At 48.0% G+C, this 21,966-nt stretch overlaps 1 protein-coding gene across 1 annotated transcript in view; it reads left to right on the forward strand.

Moving 5' to 3' along the window:
- The window catches only part of STAB1 (stabilin 1), a 769,578-nt gene that overhangs the window by 715,538 nt on the left and 32,074 nt on the right, over positions 1 to 21,966 (forward strand). Inside the window, exons 63-65 of the mRNA XM_078661896.1 lie at positions 3,496 to 3,661; positions 7,758 to 7,864; positions 19,616 to 19,735. Coding sequence (XP_078518022.1) covers positions 3,496 to 3,661; positions 7,758 to 7,864; positions 19,616 to 19,735 — 393 coding nt within the window. The remainder of the gene's footprint in view (positions 1 to 3,495; positions 3,662 to 7,757; positions 7,865 to 19,615; positions 19,736 to 21,966) is intronic.

A 21,966-nucleotide genomic window follows, 5' to 3' on the forward strand; every position in this document is an offset into this window, starting at 1 on the left:
GTCAGCCCCTCAAAAAGGTTCTCTGTAGGTCACATGACGGTGATCCAGTCTGTCAGCCACTAACAAAGGTTCTCTGTAGGTCACATGACTGTGATCCAGTCTGTCAGCCACTCACAAAGGTTCTCTGTAGGTCACATGACGGTGATCCAGTCTGTCAGCCCCTCACAAAGGTTCTCTGTAGGTCACATGACTGTGATCCAGTCTGTCAGCCACTCACAAAGGTTCTCTGTAGGTCACATGATGGTGATCCAGTCTGTCAGCCCCTCACAAAGGTTCTCTGTAGGTCACATGATGGTGATGCAGTCTGTCAGCCCCTCACAAAGGTTCTCTGTAGGTCACATGATGGTGATTCATTCTGTCAGCCCCTCAAAAAGGTTCTCTGTAGGTCACATGACGGTGATCCAGTCTGTCAGCCACTAACAAAGGTTCTCTGTAGGTCACATGACAGTGATCCAGTCTGTCAGCCACTAACAAAGGTTCTCTGTAGGTCACATGACTGTGATCCAGTCTGTCAGCCCCTCACAAAGGTTCTCTGTAGGTCACATGATGGTGATTCAGTCTGCCAGCCCCTCACAAAGGTTCTCTGTAGGTCACATGATGGTGATTCAGTCTGTCAGCCCCTCAAAAAGGTTCTCTGTAGGTCACATGATGGTGATCCAGTCTGTCAGCCCCTCACAAAGGTTCTCTGTAGGTCACATGATGGTGATTCAGTCTGTCAGCCCCTCAAAAAGGTTCTCTGTAGGTCACATGACGGTGATCCAGTCTGTCAGCCACTAACAAAGGTTCTCTGTAGGTCACATGACTGTGATCCAGTCTGTCAGCCACTCACAAAGGTTCTCTGTAGGTCACATGACGGTGATCCAGTCTGTCAGCCCCTCACAAAGGTTCTCTGTAGGTCACATGACTGTGATCCAGTCTGTCAGCCACTCACAAAGGTTCTCTGTAGGTCACATGATGGTGATCCAGTCTGTCAGCCCCTCACAAAGGTTCTCTGTAGGTCACATGATGGTGATGCAGTCTGTCAGCCCCTCACAAAGGTTCTCTGTAGGTCACATGATGGTGATTCAGTCTGTCAGCCCCTCAAAAAGGTTCTCTGTAGGTCACATGACGGTGATCCAGTCTGTCAGCCACTAACAAAGGTTCTCTGTAGGTCACATGACTGTGATCCAGTCTGTCAGCCACTCACAAAGGTTCTCTGTAGGTCACATGATGGTGATCCAGTCTGTCAGCCCCTCACAAAGGTTCTCTGTAGGTCACATGACTGTGATCCAGTCTGTCAGCCACTCACAAAGGTTCTCTGTAGGTCACATGACGGTGATCCAGTCTGTCAGCCCCTCACAACGGTTCTCTGTAGGTCACATGACTGTGATCCAGTCTGTCAGCCACTCACAAAGGTTCTCTGTAGGTCACATGACTGTGATCAAGTCTGTCAGCCCCTCACAAAGGTTCTCTGTAGGTCACATGACTGTGATCCAGTCTGTCAGCCACTCACAAAGGTTCTCTGTAGGTCACATGACGGTGATCCAGTCTGTCAGCCACTCACAAAGGTTCTCTGTAGGTCACATGACTGTGATCAAGTCTGTCAGCCACTCACAAAGGTTCTCTGTAGGTCACATGACTGTGATCCAGTCTGTCAGCCCCTCACAAAGGTTCTCTGTAGGTCACATGACTGTGATCCAGTCTGTCAGCCCCTCACAAAGGTTCTCTGTAGGTCACATGACTGTGATCCAGTCTGTCAGCCACTCACAAAGGTTCTCTGTAGGTCACATGACGGTGATCCAGTCTGTCAGCCACTCACAAAGGTTCTCTGTAGGTCACATGACTGTGATCCAGTCTGTCAGCCCCTCACAAAGGTTCTCTGTAGGTCACATGACTGTGATCCAGTCTGTCAGCCCCTCACAAAGGTTCTCTGTAGGTCACATGACGGTGATCCAATCTGTCAGCCACTCACAAAGGTTCTCTGTAGGTCACATGACTGTGATCCAGTCTGTCAGCCCCTCACAAAGGTTCTCTGTAGGTCACATGACTGTGATCCAGTCTGTCAGCCCCTCACAAATGTTCTCTGTAGGTCACATGACTGTGATCCAGTCTGTCAGCCAGTCAGAAAGGTTCTCTGTAGGTCACATGACTGTGATCCAGTCTGTCAGCCCCTCACAAATCTTCTCTGTAGGTCACAAGACGGTGGCCCAGTCTGTCAGCCAGTCAGAAAGGTTCTCTGCAGGTCACATGACTTGATCCAGTCTGTCAGCCAGTCAGAAAGGTACTCTGCAGGTCACATGACTGTGATCCAGTCTGTCAGCCAGTCAGAAAGGTTCTCTGTAGGTCACATGACTGTGATCCAGTCTATCAGCCCCTCACAAATGTTCTCTGTAGGTCACATGACTGTGATCCAGTCTGTCAGCCAGTCAGAAAGGTTCTCTGTAGGTCACATGACTGTGATCCAGTCTGTCAGCCCCTCACAAATGTTCTCTGTAGGTCACATGACTGTGATCCAGTCTGTCAGCCACTCACAAAGGTTCTCTGCAGGTCACATGACTGTGATCCAGTCTGTCAGCCAGTCAGAAAGGTTCTCTGTAGGTCACATGACTGTGATCCATTCTGTCAGCCACTCACAAAGGTTCCCTGTAGGTCACAAGACGGTGGCCCAGTCTGTCAGCCACTCACAAAGGTTCTTCATAGATCATTTGACTGTGAGATATTCCTTGTGGTTCCTTGTGGATCACATGCCTGTGAGACATGACGTGAGGTTATTCATAGATGACATCATTGTGACGCAGTCCTCTGTGTTGTCAGTAGATCTCATGCTGCATGTTAGCCAGTTCCACAGGTCCTTAGTATATCACATGACTGTGAGCCAAGCCCACATGTTGTCTGTAGATCACTTGACAGTGAGCCTGTCCCACATGTCTGTAAGTCAGGTGACTGTGAGTCAGTCACACATGTCTGTAAATTGCATGACTGTGAGCCTGTCCCATATGTTGTATGTAGATCACATGACTGTGAGCCAGTCATAGATGTTCTCAGATCAATTTAAACCATTCACAAACTTCCTTAGTATGTCATGTTAGTGTTAGTGAGTCCAAGACGTTCTTTGTAGATCACATGTCTGCGAGACAGTACAGCGATTCTCTGTAAATTACATGACCATTAGTCAGTCTTAGAGGTTCTTCGTGTGTCATACGGCCAGTGCCAGATGAGCTCACAATGGATCATATGAACCAATAATCATCTAACCAATTCTGCTGCCTGAACCTAAAAGCCTCTTTTGCCGGCGGTATATGGACCATCAACACCATTTCCTGTATGTCCTCGTGGACACAGACGCACAGCTCCCTTCCCCCACCACATCGACACACACAAGTCACTTCTCCAACAGGATATTGCCACAATCTATCTCCATAGGTCAGTGGGACAAGGCATTGGCATGTCTGTGGGCCACTGTTCCGTGGGACATTAACTTATCGTTGTCTCACCTGCTCTTTAATCTCTCCACAGATGGGCCTTCACATTTGCATAGTTGGATGGCTGGATAACAGGACAGCTGGCTATCCCACCACATTCCCGAATCCAAGTTGTGGCGACGGCCATGTTGGCATTGTGGACTATGGAGCACGCAGCAATCTATCTGAGAAGTGGGATGCATTCTGCTTCCGGGTTAAAGGTCAGAGTACTAGATTGATTTCAGGTGGTTCCTGTGAGTGTGCATCACCTCTGTTAATTGACCCTTTTTACTATGATAGAAACAAAATGTTTTCAACCTGCATCTTCCGTTTGGGTGCACCTTTGTTTGTACAAGCAGATCTAGTTCAGATTGATGTGTGGATTGCTCTTGTGCAGTCTGGTCATATGGTGTGATGATGAGAGCCATTGGGTCAATCTCCTGTCCCCACAAGCACACGGCTGTTATCAATTAAACTCCTAGTGTGATCGTGCTGGCAGGGTGTTCCCAGATCTCTTTACTCTCCGATAATGGAGTGTGTTCCCTCCTCTCCACACCCTCCTCTCCACAAACATAACCGATGTTGCTCCAATCACCCATCCTGGACTTTTGTGCCCCAATGCACTCATTCTAGACATTGCATACTCTGACATGAAAAGCCATGATAACTTCTAAAACGCTCAAAAGCATTGGCCCGGGAGCATTCAGTGGCATGCACGTACTCCAATCTCTCACTTAGTAAATATGTGCACACAATGATGAGCAAAAATTAAGGCAGCACCATTGAGGAAATATATACTTGTCTCAACCATTTAAGACCCTCAAAAAGAGAAGGGAGCATTTCTGTTGAAACACTTAGATGGTGCAAGTGAATGAGACCCTCCAAAAGCAAAGTATGTGCCATCTGTTGATACCCTTACTCGACTCAAATCTGCGAGACACTCCAAAGAGAAGAAAGCACCATCTGATTAAACCCTTTCTCGACTCATATCTATGGGACCCTCTTACAGGATGCTTCTATAAACCACAAAGCTGTTTCTTTCAGAACTTGAACAGAAAAAAAGCCTAAAGAGATCTTGTCAATCCTAAAACAACAGTATTCCCCTCCCACAGCTCAAGCATCTAGATGTAAAGAGGTCACCAGCTCCAATGAACATCCCAGCCAACTGATCAGCCTTAAGTCATGCCACGCATGACGGCAGTGCTAGAGCAATCATGACATTCTTACTTAACTCAAGTCTACGAGACTCTCCAAAGGTGAAGGAAGCACCATCTTGTGAAACCCTTACTCGATGCATGCCTGTGAAACCCTCCAAAGGGGAATGACGCACCATACGATGAAACCCTTACTTGACTCGTCTTCCCTTACTCAATTCAAGCCTTCTAGACCTTCTAAAGGTGACGGAAGCACCATCTGGTGATACCCTTAGTAGACTCATATCTATGAGATCCTCCAAAGATGAAGGAAGCACCATACGATGAACACCTTACGTGCCTGGTCTACCCTTACTCATTTCAAACCTACCAGACCCTCCAGAGGTGACCGAAGCACCATCTGATGATACCTTTACTCAACTCCTGTCTATGAGACCCTCCAAAGATGAAGGAAGCACCATCTGGTGAAACCCTCACTTGACTCAAGTATACCCTTACTCGATGCAAGCCTGTAAAACCCTTCAAAGGTGACAGAAGCACCATACGATGAACCCCTTACTTGATTCAAGTCTACCCTCACTCGAACCAAGCCTACCAGACCGTCAAAGGTGATGGAAGCACCATCTGGTGAAACCCTTGCTTGACTCAAGTCTACTCTTACTCGATTCAAGTCTGCAACACCCTCCAAAGATGATGGAAGCACCATCTGGTTAACGATTGCTTGACTCACGTCTGCCCTTACTCAATGCAAGCCCACCAAACCCTCCAAAGGTGAAGGACACACCAACTGGTGAAACCCTTACTTGAATCATGACTACCCATACTCAACTCAAGTGTACGAGCCCCTCCAAAGATGAAGGAAGCACCATCTGATGAAACCCTTACTTCAATCAAGTATACTCTTACTTGACGCAAGACTACGAAACCCTTCAAAAGTGCAGGAAGCACCATCTGGTGAAACCCTTACTTGACTCAAGTATACTCTTACTCGATTCAAGTCTACAAGACCCTCAAAAGATGATAGAAGCACCATCTGGTTAACCCTTGCTTGACTCACGTCTGCCCTTACTCAATGCAAGCCCACCAAACCCTCCAAAGGTGAAGGACACACCAACTGGTGAAACCCTTACTTGAATCATGACTACCCTTACTCGACACAAGTCTACGAGCCCCTCCGAAGATGAAAGAAGCACCTGCTGGGTAAACCCTCACTTGACTCAAGTGTACCCTTACTCGACACTATACTACGCAGGAAGCACCATCTGGTGAAACCTTTACTTGAATCATGACTACCCTTACTCAACTCAAGTCTACGAGCCCCTCCAAAGATGAAAGAAGCACCATCTGATGATACCATTACTTGACTCAAGTATATCTTTACTCGACACAAGACTACGAAACCCTCCAAAGGAGCAGGAAGCACCATCTGGTGAAGCCATTGCTCGACTCAAGTCTACTCTTACTCGATTCAAGTCTACAAGACCCTCGAAAGATGATAGAAGCACCATCTTGTTAACCCTTGCTTGACTCACGTCTGCCCTTACTCAATGCAAGCCCACCAAACCCTCCAAAGGTGGAGGACACACCAACTGGTGAAACCTTTACTTGAATCAAGACTACCCATACTCAACTCAAGTCTACAAGCCCCTCCAAAGATGAAAGAAGCACCATCTGATGATACCATTACTCAACTCAAGTCTACAAGCCCCTCCAAAGATGAAGGAAGCACCAGCTGGTGAAACCATTACTTGACTCAAGTATACTCTTACTCGATTCAAGTCTACAAGACCCTCAAAAGATGATAGAAGCACCATCTTGTTAACCCTTGCTTGACTCACGTCTGCCCTTACTCAATGCAAGCCCACCAAACCCTCCAAAGGTGAAGGACACACCAACTGGTGAAGCCCTTACTTGAATCAAGACTACCCTTACTCGACGCAAGACTACAAAACCCTCCAAAGGTGCAGGAAGCACCATCTGGTGAAACCCTTGCTCGACTCAAGTCTACTCTTACTCGATTCAAGTCTACAAGACCCTCCAAAGATGATAGAAGCACCATCTGGTGAAACCCTTGCTCGACTCAAGTCTACTCTTACTCGATTCAAGTCTACAAGACCCTCCAAAGATGATAGAAGCACCATCTGGTGAAACCCTTGCTCGACTCAAGTCTACTCTTACTCGATTCAAGTCTACAAGACCCTCCAAAGATGATAGAAGCACCATCTGGTGAAGCCCTTACTCAAATCACATGTACAAGATCTTCCAAAAGTCAAGAAAGCACCATTTTATAGAACCTTTACTTGACTGACATGTCCCTCCTAAAAGATATTTGTATGAAAAACGAAGACTTTTCTTTGTAAACTAAACAGAAAATGCAACCTAAAGAGCTCTTGTGCATCCTAAAACAACAGTGTTTCCCTTGCACCTAAATCCAGATGTGAAGCGGTCACTGGCTATTTCTCTAACAAAATGAACGTTGTCCCCAATGCTGTACGAACACTGCCACCTGTCCCTCCAAGGAACATCTCAGTGAAATGGCATGTATTTACTCCTGTCACTCATGAGAGCAGTGCTAGAGCAATTACTGAGACCAGACAGTGATGTCCTTACCTAATTTTGGCTATATTGCATCAGCACCTTTTCCAGGGTGCTATTGTCCCCACAAGATTGGCCACATACAACCATTCATCAAGAAAACTGATGCTGACGCTATTCTGAACTTCAGAACATTGAGGGCTCCCATACAGCGATGTAGCTAGGCCTTAGGCCGCCCGTGGCAGCCCCTGCGTTAGCGGCCTGATTGAAGAGCGAGGGTGGGGGTTTGATTCATCTGGCCGCAGGTAAAAGCAGGGGGTGGGTTGGGGTGGTGCTGCCGTTTTTTGCAGCTGCGATGACTGCAGGTAAAAGGGAGAGGGGTCAGCCGTGTCCCCAAAACACGTGCCACCTGGGGCGGTCTGCTCCCACCATCCCCCATAGCTACGCCACTGCTCCCATAGCTAGAGAAAAACCTAGAGGAGCGTGCGGTGTCCATCTACATAGACAGATTGACAATCTCCCTCCACATTGGTTTTTAAGGGTCACCGAAATGTGGGGCCATTGCAGCCATTTGTTTTCAGAGACCGGAATCAATGTCCTTTAAGTGTATTTTTCCTTTGCTTTTCAGATGTTCAGTGCACCTGTCGGGAAGGGTACGTGGGGGACGGCAACTTCTGCAACGGGAACCTTCTGGAGGTGCTGGCCTCCATGCCCCACTTCTCCGTCTTTCATTTGGTAATGCATTATGTAATGTTAAGGGTATTTGTAAAGTGCACTATCGCCCGCGAGGGTATCCTGGCGCTGAGCAGGTGTGTGTGGGTAAATTGAAAAGCCAGGCCTAGCTTCTTGCAGAATTCAAGAAGAGAGGAGGCAGCTTTCATGCAGTGCAGGGGGTTGTTCCACACTTTAGTGACAATGTAAGAGAATGCTCGTCCTCCTGATCTGATTCTGCATATGCATAGGATGTTGGTGAGTAGGAGTCCTACGGAGCGGGTGGTGGATGGAGATGCAGTTTTTCCGGTAGGTGGGGCCTTCGTTTTGGACTGCCTTGAATGTGTGTGAGGAGTTTGAATTGAGCCCGTTTGTGTATTGGAAGCCAGCGTAGTTCCATAAGGTGTGGAGTGAAGTGAGTTCTGTGTGGGAGGTTAAGAATGAGTCTGGCTGCTGAGTTCTGGATGGTCAGTGGTCTTCTAGTGAGCTGCTTGGTGATCCCAGCATTGAGGTTGTTCCCGTTGGCCATCTTGCTGGTGAGCAGGGCATGAGTAACAGTTTTTTTTTAGTTGGTTCAGAGCCATCTGTGGATTTTTCTCAGCATCTTTGGGATATGGAAGCAGGGTGCAGTGATGGTGTTGACTTGCGTGGTCATGTCCAGTTTGCAGTTGATGATTATTCCAAGGCTCCTGCCGTGGGTTCTGAGTGTGTGCCGGCCACCAGTTGGGTTCCCATGGTGAGGTGTTCTTGCCGAAGATCCCTACTTCTGTGTTGTCGGTGTGAGCTTGAGACGGTTGGCTTTCATCCAGTTAGCAAATTCGGTCATGCAGGCGGTTAACTTGTTTCTTGTGTTGGGGCCTTGTCCGAGAGGGAGAGTGTGGGTTGCATGTCATCTGTGTAGGAGAGTATGTCGATGTTATGTTTGCAGATGGCATTGGCCAATAGGAGCATGTATGCTTTGATGAGGGAGGCATTGAGCGATGAACCTTGAGGGATGTAATGCTACATCTACAAAGAGCGCTTCTCTTCACTGGTCTACCTCCTATTTAAACGAGCCACCTGCATCAGTGGTGGCTCTACTTTAAAAGAGGTCCACTCACCGTGTTCCCGTTTTTCGGAATTTCACTGACTCATCGGCTGCAGGAAGATTGAGTAAACACGGTGTGCCGGGCATTTCACTTCCTGCAAAGCACTATATGAATAAACAACATGGTAGCTGCAGGCAAGGGAGGGTCAGGGTCTGGAGGAAAAGAAGGGAGCACCCCCTGTAACGAAAAAGGAAGAGTGGGGGGATAGGTTGGTCCGCAGAAGCCCAGGTTTGCATCCAGGTCACGGTTTGCCCATAACCAAGCAAGGCATGGAGCCCCTCTTCCACAGCAACACAGTAGAGCAGCAAACAAAAGGAAGAAGTGCGGGCAATGGGTGAGGGGGTGGGCGAAATCAACAGGGGTCAAGCTGCTGCAAGTAGAGTGCATCGCTATATGTCACTCTGTGTAATGCCTGCATATTAAGCACTGAGAAAGCTGGCAGAACAGAGTGCGAGTGGAGCTGCACTGATCGCTTACAGTTGAACCACAGCTCTCTGAGGTGGTTGTGGCTCACACCTTGGTAGCTTGGCCAACCTCCAGCCGGAGGATGACAGACACAGCTCAGAACAGAGTGTGAGTGGAGCTGCACTGATCGCTTACAGTTGAACCACAGCTCTCTGAGATGGTTGTGGCTCACACCTCGGTAGCTTGGCCGACCTCCAGCCGGAGGATGACAGACACAGCTCAGAACAGAGTGTGAGTGGAGCTGCACTGATCGCTCACAGTTGAATCACAGCTCTCCGAGGTGGTTGTGGCTCACACCTCGGTAGCTTGGCAGACCTCCAGCCGGAGGATGACAGACACAGCTCAGAACAGAGTGTGAGTGGAGCTGCACTGATCGCTCACAGTTGAATCACAGCTCTCTGAGGTGGTTGTGGCTCACACCTCGGTAGCTTGGCAGACCTCCAGCCGGAGGATGACAGACACAGCTCAGAACAGAGTGTGAGTGGAGCTGCACTGATCGCTCCCAGTTGAACCACAGCTCTCTGAGATGGTTGTGGCTCACACCTCGGTAGCTTGGCCGAGCTTCAGCCGTAAGATGACGGACACACCTCAGAACAGAGTGTGAGTGGAGCTGCACTGATCGCTCACAGTTGAACCACAGTTCTTCGAGGTGGTTGTGGCTCACACCTCGGTAGCTTGGCCGAGCTTCAGCCGTAAGATGACGGACCCAGCTCAGAACAGAGTGTGAGTGGAGCTGCACTGATCGCTCACAGTTGAACCACAGCTCTCTGAGATGGTTGTGGCTCACACCTCGGTAGCTTGGCCGACCTCCAGCCGGAGGATGACGGACACAGCTCAGAAGAGTCCAGCAGTTAAAGGGTGCAGCAGGGTATCAGTGCATGAGCAGCAGACACCTCTTCCCAGCACTGGCAAAGAAGAACTGCTGCCCTAGGGCAGAGCACTTACTGCATGGATGTCTGAGGAACAAGAACAAAAATAATGTGGTGTAAATATGGTCTACAAAATAGTGCTCCATTCGCTGTAGTTTTTCTACTATCAACTCCGCAGGGGAAACACCGTTGCAAATCATGTCTCGGACACAATATTTTTGGGCCATGATATTGCGGTACAAATGCCTCGTGCAGAGGTGATGCTCCCGTGATGCACTCTTGGGGGTCTCTGTCAGGCTTTTTAATGCTATGTAATTCTTGTTTACATGAACCAAAAACACCCCCTTTTGGCAGTGTGCACAAAGGGGGTAAGGAAAGCCTGAATTTTACTCGCTTCAGTTGTTTCTTGTGCCCAGACGGCAGTGGAAGGAGCAGACGTCAGGCCGCAGTGGTCTCAAACCAGGGCCTGTCGTGAGCACTGGACATAACCTAAGCTCGAGCACATGCACTCCCTCTCACACACTCTCTCACTCAGTCTCTCTTAGTCACACTCACTCATGCACTCACTCTCACTCACTCACTCCCACTCACTCCCTCTCACTCAGTCTCACTCAGTCTCTCTCACTCAGTCTCACTCACTCCCTCTCACTCAGTCTCTCTCACTCAGTCTCACTCACTCACTCTTACTCAATCTCACTCACTCACTCCCACTCGCTCACTCACTCACAGAAGCAGCACTTCAGGCACACCTTGAAACCTGCCTTTGTGTAACGGACTAATAGTGCGCTCACTCATACAATAGTGATCAACCCTTTCAAACTGCTCGGCCTCACCTCCCCCACAAAGGCAACAGGCTTCACTTATTGTGTTAGGTTGTTGCAAATTTACCACACATCAAACAAGGTGGCATCACAACCACTGGCAAACATTAACATTGCGCCAGGCACAATATAGCAAAATATGCACCAACCCTGGAGACAATCAATCCAAATTGCACTTATCCTGTTTACACCCCCCATTTGGGGGAAGCTTAGTACAGAAAGACCAGATGCCATCAAGTTACACATCAAACATCCCTGACACCTCCAGAGACCTCCGAATGCATCGTATGCCATGTTACTGGGTCCCGACCCACGTCTTCTCCATGGTACCCGAGTCAGAGCTAGAAGTGTAGGGCCACCAGCAGGTCTGCCCCACTTACAATGAGGCTCACCCCTGAAATGCGTCTCCCGAAGGTGGCGGCCATCTGCGCAACCTAGTGCCCTGAAGAAACTCAGGGCCATATTACCAAGATGTGCGTTAAAAATCGCACATCGCACATATCCCTATCGCCGGCTATCGCCGTATTTTATCGCCGTGTTAGCGCGTCATTATCAACGCGCAACACGTAGGCGATATTAAATCCGGCGATAGCCGGTGATAGGGAACATTAGTGCGTGAAAACAAGCGTTATTGTCACGCGCTAATGTGTGCCTTGATAATAGGGGGGGGTGGATTCAGCTTTATGATCCACACCCCCAAGTTATCAATGCCTAACACCTGATCAGAGCAGGCATTGGGAGACCTGCGATAAACGAGTTTATCGCAGGTCTCCTTCTCCCAACGCCTGCCTTGGTAATAGGGTGTTACCACCTCCAACCACATTTTACATGTGGTTGGACGTGGGAACGCCCACTTTGCATGTCATTAGCGATGTTTTTCGCTGACATGCAAAGTGGGCTTGAGGCAGGCGTTAGCATGCCCTTGTTAATAGGGCGCTAGAAGTATCGCCGCTTTCTCGGCGCAATTCGCCGAAAAAGCGGCGTTACTTCACCTTGGTAATATGGCCCTCAGTGCCGTTATTTATTTATTTATAATTTATAAAGATTTATAAAGTGAGCAGCTACCCTACAGAGTTTCTAGGCGCTGAGCAGGACCAATCATAAGCCACAAGTTGCAGAAGGAACACAGGGAAGTTATACTTGATTGTAAAGGAAGGTCTTTCGTTTTTTGCGGAAGTCTAGGAGCGAGTGACACAACCTAAGTTCCAGAGGAAGAGAATTCCACAGTCTGGGGTCAAGATAGGCAAAAAAAGCGCCCTCTCATACGGGCCAGGCGGACGCTGGGAACAGAGAACAGAGAAAGGCTTGCTGATCTCAGCTGTCGAGTGGGCACATAAGGTTTGATCAGACGTTGTAGGTAGGGGGGCAACAAGCCATGTTTGGCCCTAAACATATAACATAAAGCCTTAAACTCAACACGTTTGTTCACCCTAAGCCAATGGAGTTGAAGGAGCAAAAGGGAGGTTGAGGCCTGGTGAGGCAGCAGGAAAAGAAGACAGGCTGCGGGGTTTTGTATAAGCTGTAGGCAATGGACAGAAGATTTACCAGCACCCAAATACAAAATGTTGCCATAATCAAGTCTGTATATTACCAGCTCTTGCATTACCATTATTTGAGCAGCTACAGGAATTAACCAGAGGATTTATTTAGCCATTTAAGGACAGCAAAACAGGTCACAGTGACCGCAGACACCTGTACTTTTAGGGAACGCTTGTTATCGATGGTAAAGCCCACATGTTTGACTTTAGGGAGTGAAACAGGAAGAGGTCACAGAGAGTCAAGCCAATGGGTGATTCCCCAGAGTTCTGGATTATTTCCCAAAATGAGAACCTCAGTTTTCGAGCCGTTCAGCTTCAAGGTGTTACTGGACATCCACAGAGAAACCTTACTCAGTCCAAGCTGAAGCAGGGACGTGTCCTGATGCTGAGCTGCCGAAAGCGAGAAGATGATCCGAGTGTCATCTGGGTAAGAAAAAATAGTCAGTCCTGACTTCTTCGCAATGATCAGCATAGGGCGGACATAAAGATTAGAAAGCAGAGGGCTCAAAATTGAACCCCGCGGCACTCCGGAAGTTAAGGCTACTGGATTAAATTTTACGGTGTGTGAAAAGACCTGGAACAAGCGCTCCCTTAAAAAAGAGATCCGCGACTCCAAGGCCACACCCGCAATAAATGTATTTTTTGTATTTTATATAGCGCACTTCTACCCGGAGGCCTCGTAGCACTGTATTCATACTGCTGCGGAACCCATCCTGGCTTTCCTGTGAAATGTCCACTCCTGGGCACCCCCAAGGTGAAGCCAGGCATCCACAGCGCTGCTGGGGCCGTTGTGGAGATTAAGCAAGCTATTGCCCAGAGTCACAGAGTGGGACCCATGATTAGACTAGGCACCGAGGCGAGAATTATCAGGTCCGGGGAAATTGAGCCCAAGACCCGCCGAGGCGGGAATCGAACCCTGGTCCCGGGCCAGACCTCTGCATCAGGGTCTGCCGCTCTAACCATTGAGCCACACTTCTCCACTGAGGCTTCAAGGCAATCGACCAGGATAGAACGTGAAATCGGATCAAATGCCACACTCAAGTCCAGTAAAATAAGGGCTGCCGTACCCCCGCAATCCAGCTGCTGCCTGAGAATTTCAGTAAACCCAAGCAGAGCAGATTTGGTGCTGTAGCCAGATTGGAAGCCAGACTGTAAAGGATGCAGTAGATTAAGAGTAGCTACATGAGAGGAAAGTTGTGAGTTGATATGCTTTCCCAAAACGTTCGAGAAGACAGAGAGAAGGGATATGGGATGATAGTTTGACCAAGAGAGAGGGTCAGTCAATCTTTTTCAGTAGAGGGAGCACCAAAGCGTGCTTCCAGTTCTGCAAAACCTGCCCAGAAATTAAGGAAGTGTTAAGAAGATTGAGAATCACATACAGAAGTTTTAGCTTAGATGGAGGGATAGGATCAAGTGGTGAGCCAGACTTAATAGTACCCAATAAATGTTGATAGGAGACCATGTCAAGCGGGAGCCAGGCCATGATTTGTTGAGTCTCCTCAAACAAGGGGGCCTGGGGGAGTGAGTCGGCTAAGTCAGTTAGGCAAATGTTAGGAGAGGAGGTATTATCTAGAAGGGATAAATCAAGATCTAACTGACGGTGAATAGCCACTACTTTATTAAAAAAAAATGAGGCTAACTCATTGCACTGTAGGAGTGAAATTGAGGGAGAAGGCAAAAATGTACTGGCAGCAGAAAGCTGTTTCACAACTTTAAACAAGGTTTTCTGACACTGTTCGTAATTTGTGATCGTCTCCATGAAAAATGTAGCGGAGCTGATCCACACAAAGCATAATATTGTTTCAGTGCAATCTGATAGGCTAGCTAGGTGCATAATGCTTCCTCCAAAGTCTCTCTAAAGCTTTGCGATGTTTCTTCTCCTGATTAAGGGAATCATTGAACCACGGGCGGGAGGATACGCTCTAAACTGAGGTTTGGCTGATAGTGAGAGAATTGAATCAATAACCTCCGTGAGCCAGTTATGCACAGAGATTTGATCGCGGTCAGACTGAGATGTGAGGGTGGGGATAGGATTAGAGAGCTGCTCATTCAGTGCAGGCATACCAAGTTTGGACCAGTTCCTGGTCTTTGGCCTTAAAGTAGGGCGGGGAGGTGGGACCAAAGGAGATTTGATAATAAAAGGGACAGCCAAGTGATCGGAGCAGCTAAGTTGGATAGGAGATGCAGCAAAGTAGCCAGATTAGAAACAAGCATTTGCAATGCAATAGGTCTCGCATTAGGAAAGTGTGAGCTATTTGTATTGTAAATGACACATTTTTTTTAAAATGTGTTGGCTTTGAAACTATATAAATTAATAGCATTGTTATTCACAAAGCCAATAGCTTACACTTTCCTGATGCGAGTCCTATTGGCTATGGCAATGCTTGTTGGTAGCAAGCAAGGACAGTGCTGTTGTGGTGCTGAGTGATGATGTGGTTGGGCTGAGTGATGTGGTGGTGTATTAGAGTGATGTGGTGGTGTATTAGAGTGATGTGGTGGTGTCCCAGAGTGATGTGGTGGTGTCCCAGAGTGATTTGGTGGTGTCCCCGAGTGATGTGGTGGTGTCCCAGAGTGATGTGGTGATGTCCCAGAGTGATGTGGTGGTGTCCTGAGTGATGTGTTGGTGTCCCTGAGTGATGTGGTGGTGTCCCTGAGTGATGTGGTGGTGTCCCCGAGTGATGTGGTGGTGTCCCCGAGTGATGTGGTGTTGTCCCCAATTGATGTGGTGTTGTCCCCAATTGATGTGGTGGTGTCCCCGAGTGATGTGGTGATGTCCCCGAGTAATGTGGTGGTGCCCCTGAGTGATGTGATGGTGTTCCTGAGTGATGTGCTGGTGTTCCTGAGTGATGTGGTGGTGCCCATGAGTGATGTGGTGGTATCCCCGAGTGATATGCTGGTGTCCCCGAGTGATGTGGTGTCCCCGAGTGATGTGGTGGTGCCCCCGAGTGATGTGGTGGTGTTCCCGAGTGATGTGGTGGTGTCCCTGAGTGATGTGGTGGTGTCCCCGAGTGATGTGGTAGTATCCCTGAGTGATGTGGTGGTGTCCCCGAGTGATGTGGTGGTGTCCCCGAGTGATGTGGTGGTGTCCCCGAGTGATGTGGTGGTGCCCCTGAGTGATGTGGTGGTGTTCCTGAGTGATGTAGTGGTGTTCCTGAGTGATAAAGTGGTGTCCCCGAGTGATGTGGTGGTGTCCCCGAGTGATGTGGTGGTGTCCCTGAGTGATGTGGTGGTGTCCCTGAGTGATGTGATGGTGTTTCTGAGTGATGTGGTGGTGTTCCTGAGTGATGTGGTGGTGTCCCTGAGTGATGTGGTGGTGCCCCTGAGTGATGTGGTGGTGTTCCTGAGTGATGTGGTGTGTGAGGGTGAGGGTGTGTGAGAGTGTGAGGGGGTGAGGGTGAGTGAGGGTGAGAGGGTTTTGAGAGTGAGGGGTGTGAGGGTGTGAGGTTGTGAGGGTGTGTGAGGAAAGAATGAAAGAGGAGGACATTTGCGCAGAGGGGGGCGGGGGAGAGGAGGCATTCTGGATAAATCAACACACAGCTCACAGTTCGTTTTAAAAAGGAGTCATTGGTCAGTTGTCACTCGTGATTAAAAATGCAAGGGCTGCGACCTTTTCACTGCAACATTACATCATCATGGCTGCCAGATTGGAGAGGAGTCGCACTGGTTACCACTCCTAATATAATATTTTGATAGGCTTCAATGCACCATATAGATAGTCCGGGTCCCAAACATGTACTCCTCAACGATGTGAAAAACAAAATGCATTCACTTTTGCGGCCGCTTTCATGTGGTATCTGTGTGAAGTCTGTCCAGGATAACAGGGTGCGCGCCGCTGCGTGTTCAGGGGTTTCATGCCCAAGAGGATGTGGCTTAACAATCAGAGCAGCTGAGTTTGAAGCTGGGGAACCAGGTTCGTGCCTGTGACTCTCTGCAAATCTACCCGTGCCTTAAAAAATATATATACTGTGTCCTTCTGTAATGCAACTTGTGCTCATGCAAAGCACTCTGATACCTTGGAGTCGAGTTCGCGCAATACAAATTATGTTAAATTACAAGTCCCGGCACTTTCAAGTCACAAATTAAGCAGGGATAGCGCAAAGGGGGGAGGGGGAGAGGAGGCGGGGAGAGCAAGGGAAGAATGAAAGAGGAAGACATTTGCGCAGAGAGGGGCAGGTGAGAGGAGGCATTCTGGATAAAACAACACACAGCTCACAGTTCGTTTTAACAAGTCCTGCAGTTCTGAAGTCGGCCGCTCCGCACATTAGCCTATCTCTCTCTTTCACTATGCTGCATGTCCTGGTGCTGCCAGTCAGGGTGTAGTGAGCACTGGCTAAGCTTTGCATAGTATAGAAGACGCACAGATAATAGCTAAAAGTATTCAGTAAACTCAAAATCAAACTATGCGATGTGGGCAAGCAAAAGCAACAAAAAGTTCGGGAAAGGCACTCCTATAAAAAATGTACTTTGCGATGTGTTCAAAGAAGCCAAATAAATATAAAAGCAAGCAGATTGCAGACAAAGCTGTAACGGACAAAAACATGCTGCTTTTGTATCAAAGATTTAGAGCTTACCTCACACGCAATAAACAAAGTAGTAAACAAAGCGCTGCACGGCATGTGTAACATGTTTGAAAACTATGTCACTGGTGAGAGGAGAAATGCGAGACACTGCCTGGCGGCCGTAAAAGTGAAAACAGTAATGCAGAGCTAAGGAGTGGAAGGCGCCCTCAACACAGCACACGTCTAAACAAGAACATCGCCGAAAGAAAAAAAAGCGGCCGGGAAAGGATCCCTTTGAAGTGGCTGTGAAAGTGAAAGCAATTAGGGGAGAGGAGAATTGAGGCCAGCGCGCACTGCGCACGCTGGGGAAGCCTGTGGGAGGGATGCTGATGGCTTTGATGTGGGGAAATGCGCGTGCTTGTGTTCACGTGAACTGTTTGAAATCCGGTTTGAGAACTTATTTTGCCTACTATAATTCTCGACTATCCATTCAGTGCGGAATGGGATAGGCGAGACCTAAAAATGGGTCCAAAAGGTGCCCTGCAGAATGAGTAGGAGCGGAGTTAATGAGCCGAAGATTAAGAGTCTTTAGGTCATCTATGAGAGAACCTCCTGGTTTGTTATTGGGATCCTCAAGATGAAGGTTGAGGTCACCAAGTACAGAAAAATTTGCCACATGAAGAATAAGAGGGGCCAATGGGTCAGCGAGAGCTGGGCTTCAATTGTTAGAAGGCACCGGAGGGTGGTAGATAGGAGCGCCGGAGAATGTGAATTTAGGAGAGAAGAAAATGGAAAATAATAAAGCTTTGCAATTAGGAATCAGAAGATCCTCAATTTTACAATTATAGAGCTTCTTAAGGATGATGGCAATCCCGCCACCTATTTTAAGTGGCTCTTAAGGCCTAACAGTGCAAAGTTGTCAGGGAGTGCAGCAATAACATCAGGCATGGGCCCATCCTGGAGCCAGGTTTTGATTAAAAAGACCACATCTGGATCAACATCTAAGAGAAAATTAAAGAGGTGAAGTTGATGTTTAGGAAGGGAGCGACAGTTGAGGCTAAAACACCAAAATTTGTTAGATACGCATGTATCGGCCATAGCATATAAAGGGGGACAAAAAACTCCCCTCCATTAATACAAGCAGAGCCGCCTTCTGCTGGAGGTTACACGTGGAATGAAACTGGCAGCTAGTACAATGCATAGGGCAGGTGGAAGGATCAAAAACCTGGCAGCAGGCCTTAGGAGTAGACCTGAGCAAAAGGAGGTCGGAACGGGATAGAATCTAGGAATTTGCTGGAAAGAAGTAGGGGTTCTGGCCCCAGGCCCCAGCCGGCCATGGACGGGTGCAGACGGGCTTGCCTTTGGCGCGCCAGCGGCGCGTCCGCTTAGGCATCTATTAAGAACAGTGGTGGCGGTGAGATCTAGACCGCGCAACCACCGGAAATGCTGGCCGCTCGGCCAGACGTGGAGAAAGCGGCCTGAGTGACGTCGCAACGCCCTCCTCTCAAATGGCACACAGCCGCGGCGGAACGGGACGAGAGACACGTCAGGTTAAAGGTCACCAGTCAGTGAGCGAAGCACCCTGAACAGAGAAGGGTGCAAGCACTGTAACACTGTAAGTGACACACACTAAGTAGTAAAAAATAGTAGCAGCTAAAAGTGAAAACGGTTAAAAGCCCTTGCAGGACAATTCAAATGAGTTAATGCGGCGTCCACACCAGACTTATTCCCTTGGCAACCTCCTTGTCGCTGCACCTCAGGGGACAAAAAGGGGGTGCACCAGCCGTGAGCCATTCCCATGCTTCGCCTACCCCATGACCAAAAGGGACGGCCTTACTAGTCAATAAAGACTGAGACAAAACCGAAGGGTCTCTCTGGCTGCAGGGGGAGTCAAATAGACATGGTCTCTTTTTCTGGATCAATGTTTTCGTATTCTTTTTCTGGATAGTCAGATGTCTTAGAGGTTTTTTTCTGGATACTATTGTGTATTGTATATGTTCTTTTTCTGGATAGATACTTCTCACTGTCACTTGTCTGTGAGTTATTTTTCTAGAGAGTCACTTGTTTCTGTGTTATTTTTTTCGATAACTTTTCTCTGTGCTCTTTTTCTGGATAGTTAGGAGTTTCTTTACTCTGTACCTCATCTTCTGGATAGTGAAAGGTTACAAGTTTTTTTCTGAATAGTTATTTGTCTCTTGTTCTGTCTTGCTTGTTTCTTGTCCTGTTTTCTTCTTCTGGACAGTCACAAGCTTCCTGCCTTTTGTCTGCCTCCATTTTTTCTCGTCTTTGTGGTCCTTTTTCTGGATAGTAACGTGCCACTTGCCTGTTTCTTATTTCGCTCAGTATTTATTCTTTCTCGTCAGTTTGTCCTTCTTCCGGAGAGTTACTTCTCACTGTGTTTTTCTGGAGAGGCACGTGTGCTTTTTGCATGTTGTCTGGAGTCCCTGTACTCCTTTCCTTGATTGACACTTGCCTCTGTGCTCTCCTCTCTCCAGATGCTCCTGGGCTACGCCAACGCCACAGACAAAGGACTCGACTTCCTTGACTACCTGTCCAATGAGACGTCTTATAAAACCCTTTTTGTCCCGCTGGACTCTGGGTTTGAAGAGAACATGGTAAGTGTGGCAGCTCCTGTCCTCCAACACATCTGGATGTCCGTCTGTCTGTCTGAATATTATTTGAGACCTAGACTCTCCGCACACTCTTGTACTTTCTGCATTGTTCTCACGTCTGTCGGTCCTGCTGCTGGCTCCGTGGGTTAATGCACCCACTGCAGGGACTTGTGCTTGACCCCACGGGCAGAGGTCCTGTTTGCAATACTGTGGGCCCAATTCACAGAATGAACTTAAGACTCAATCCTAAACTACTATTTTGATATTCACAGAATGCTCTTACTACTTTTGGCATTCACAGAAGTTAGGATTTTGTCTTAAGACAGACTTAAGACAGTTAGTGCGGGGCGCCAATGTGCTCTCCCGTGTAAGTGCTATCCGCCTTTTCGCTAATAATAGAGCGATTCTCACAAATTTCCCCACTGTACCCTTTATCTGGGGCACACAACAAAGCAAACATATCAATGGCGTACACTGCAAAGATAAGTCAGTCATAGCATGTATACATTTCAGCACATCCTCCCAGTACTGTGACACAAGTCGACAGCTCCACACCAGGTGTAACTTTCACAATACTTCCAGACACCTCCGCCTCGTCCAGGCTCAAACTTGTACACATCCCACGCATACAGAAAACCAGAACTGGTCAAGCCTTCTACAACATCCCTCCTACAGCGTGAAAAGACGAGACACTGCACATAGGAGCCTCTTCCTCAAATATTTAGTTCTGCAAGAAGCTGAAGATCGGGCTTACTGAGTAGTCTTACTGGGCCGTAGGTGTGCCTAGAGATGTGCCTCCTTAGTACCAGGATAAACTCTCAACAGTGGCATACCAAAGGCCCCCTGTAGTGTGGGGGATGTCTGAGCTTCAGGGGGCCCCCTCAGCACAGTACCCTGGCCTGAGAGTTCCTGAGTGAGTACCGAGGGGGCTGGCCCATCCATGTACTTTGTAGGGAGGCCCCCTCAAGTTTTGTTACCACAGTGACTCACAAGTGATAGTGCGCTCTACATAACATAACACCTTTTTAAGCATGTTAGAACACACCTTGAGTGGGTAAGTACACATCTTTTTAGTGTGTAAGAGCGCACCTTTCTCAATGTATAAGTACACATCTTTGTAGTGTGTAAGAGCGCACCTTTCTCAATGTATAAGTACACATCTTTGTAGTGTGTAAGAGCGCACCTTTCTCAATGTATACGTACACATCTTTGTAGCGTGCAAGAGTGCACCTTTCTCAATGTGTAAGTCCTCATCTTTGTAGCGTGCGAGAGCACACCTTTCTCAATGTGTGAGTACACATCGTTGTAGCATGTAAGAGTACAACCCATGCTCACCCTTGGTGAGCATGGGTTGTACACACATACTCAATACTTATAATATGACCATCATATACTTTTGGGCATAAAACACATTTGGAAATATTACTAGCAGTACTAGGCCCACTAGTTTTGTTATGATATCTAACACATACACAAAACACAGAACACTTTTAGCAGCACCGCGGGCTGGAGCCCGGGGGTAAACCCAATGTCAAATGAATAGCGCTTTTGGCATACAATCAACGTATGAAGCTGGACCGCCGGGTAAATCGATTTGTCAAATGAATTGTGCTTTTGGCATACAGTCAACGTATGAAGCTGGACCGCCGGGTAAATCGATTTGTCAAATGAATTGTGCTTTTGGCATACAATCAACGTATGAAGCTGGACCGCCGGCAAGTGTCGTGAATCACAGGCTTTCCGCACACAATCACCCCCACTCACACACACTCACTACGCACCGCTACGCAATGCGACAGGTATCAACCAGTCCGTGCGGAATTCCCTTATATACATACGCACTCAGCACCCTAATGCGGTGCCACTGGTACACAGCAGGTCAATGGTTCACTCTCTGCAGACTCCATGGCCCAAGCCTCCCTCCACACTCTAGTTCACCCAAATTGTCCTATATCCCCAGATGGAAGATAACCAACCCCGCCTCTCGGACACTTATCCACATGCATCCAAAGTCACATTTAGGGCCAGATGTAGGTAAATATCATTTACCGATTCTAAAATACAGAATTTTACCGATTCGGTATTTTAGAATCGGTAAATGATATGTAGCTAATGATTCAGTAAATTTTACCGAATCGGCAAAATTCAGTAATCGGTATTCCTATGGGCCTGGAGGCCCATAGGATGAATGAGAATTACCGATTCGGTAAATACCGAATCGGTAATAGGGGGTA

The sequence above is a fragment of the Lissotriton helveticus genome, chromosome 9 (assembly GCF_964261635.1).
Source record: "Lissotriton helveticus chromosome 9, aLisHel1.1, whole genome shotgun sequence".
NCBI classification, from domain to species: Eukaryota; Metazoa; Chordata; class Amphibia; order Caudata; family Salamandridae; genus Lissotriton; species Lissotriton helveticus.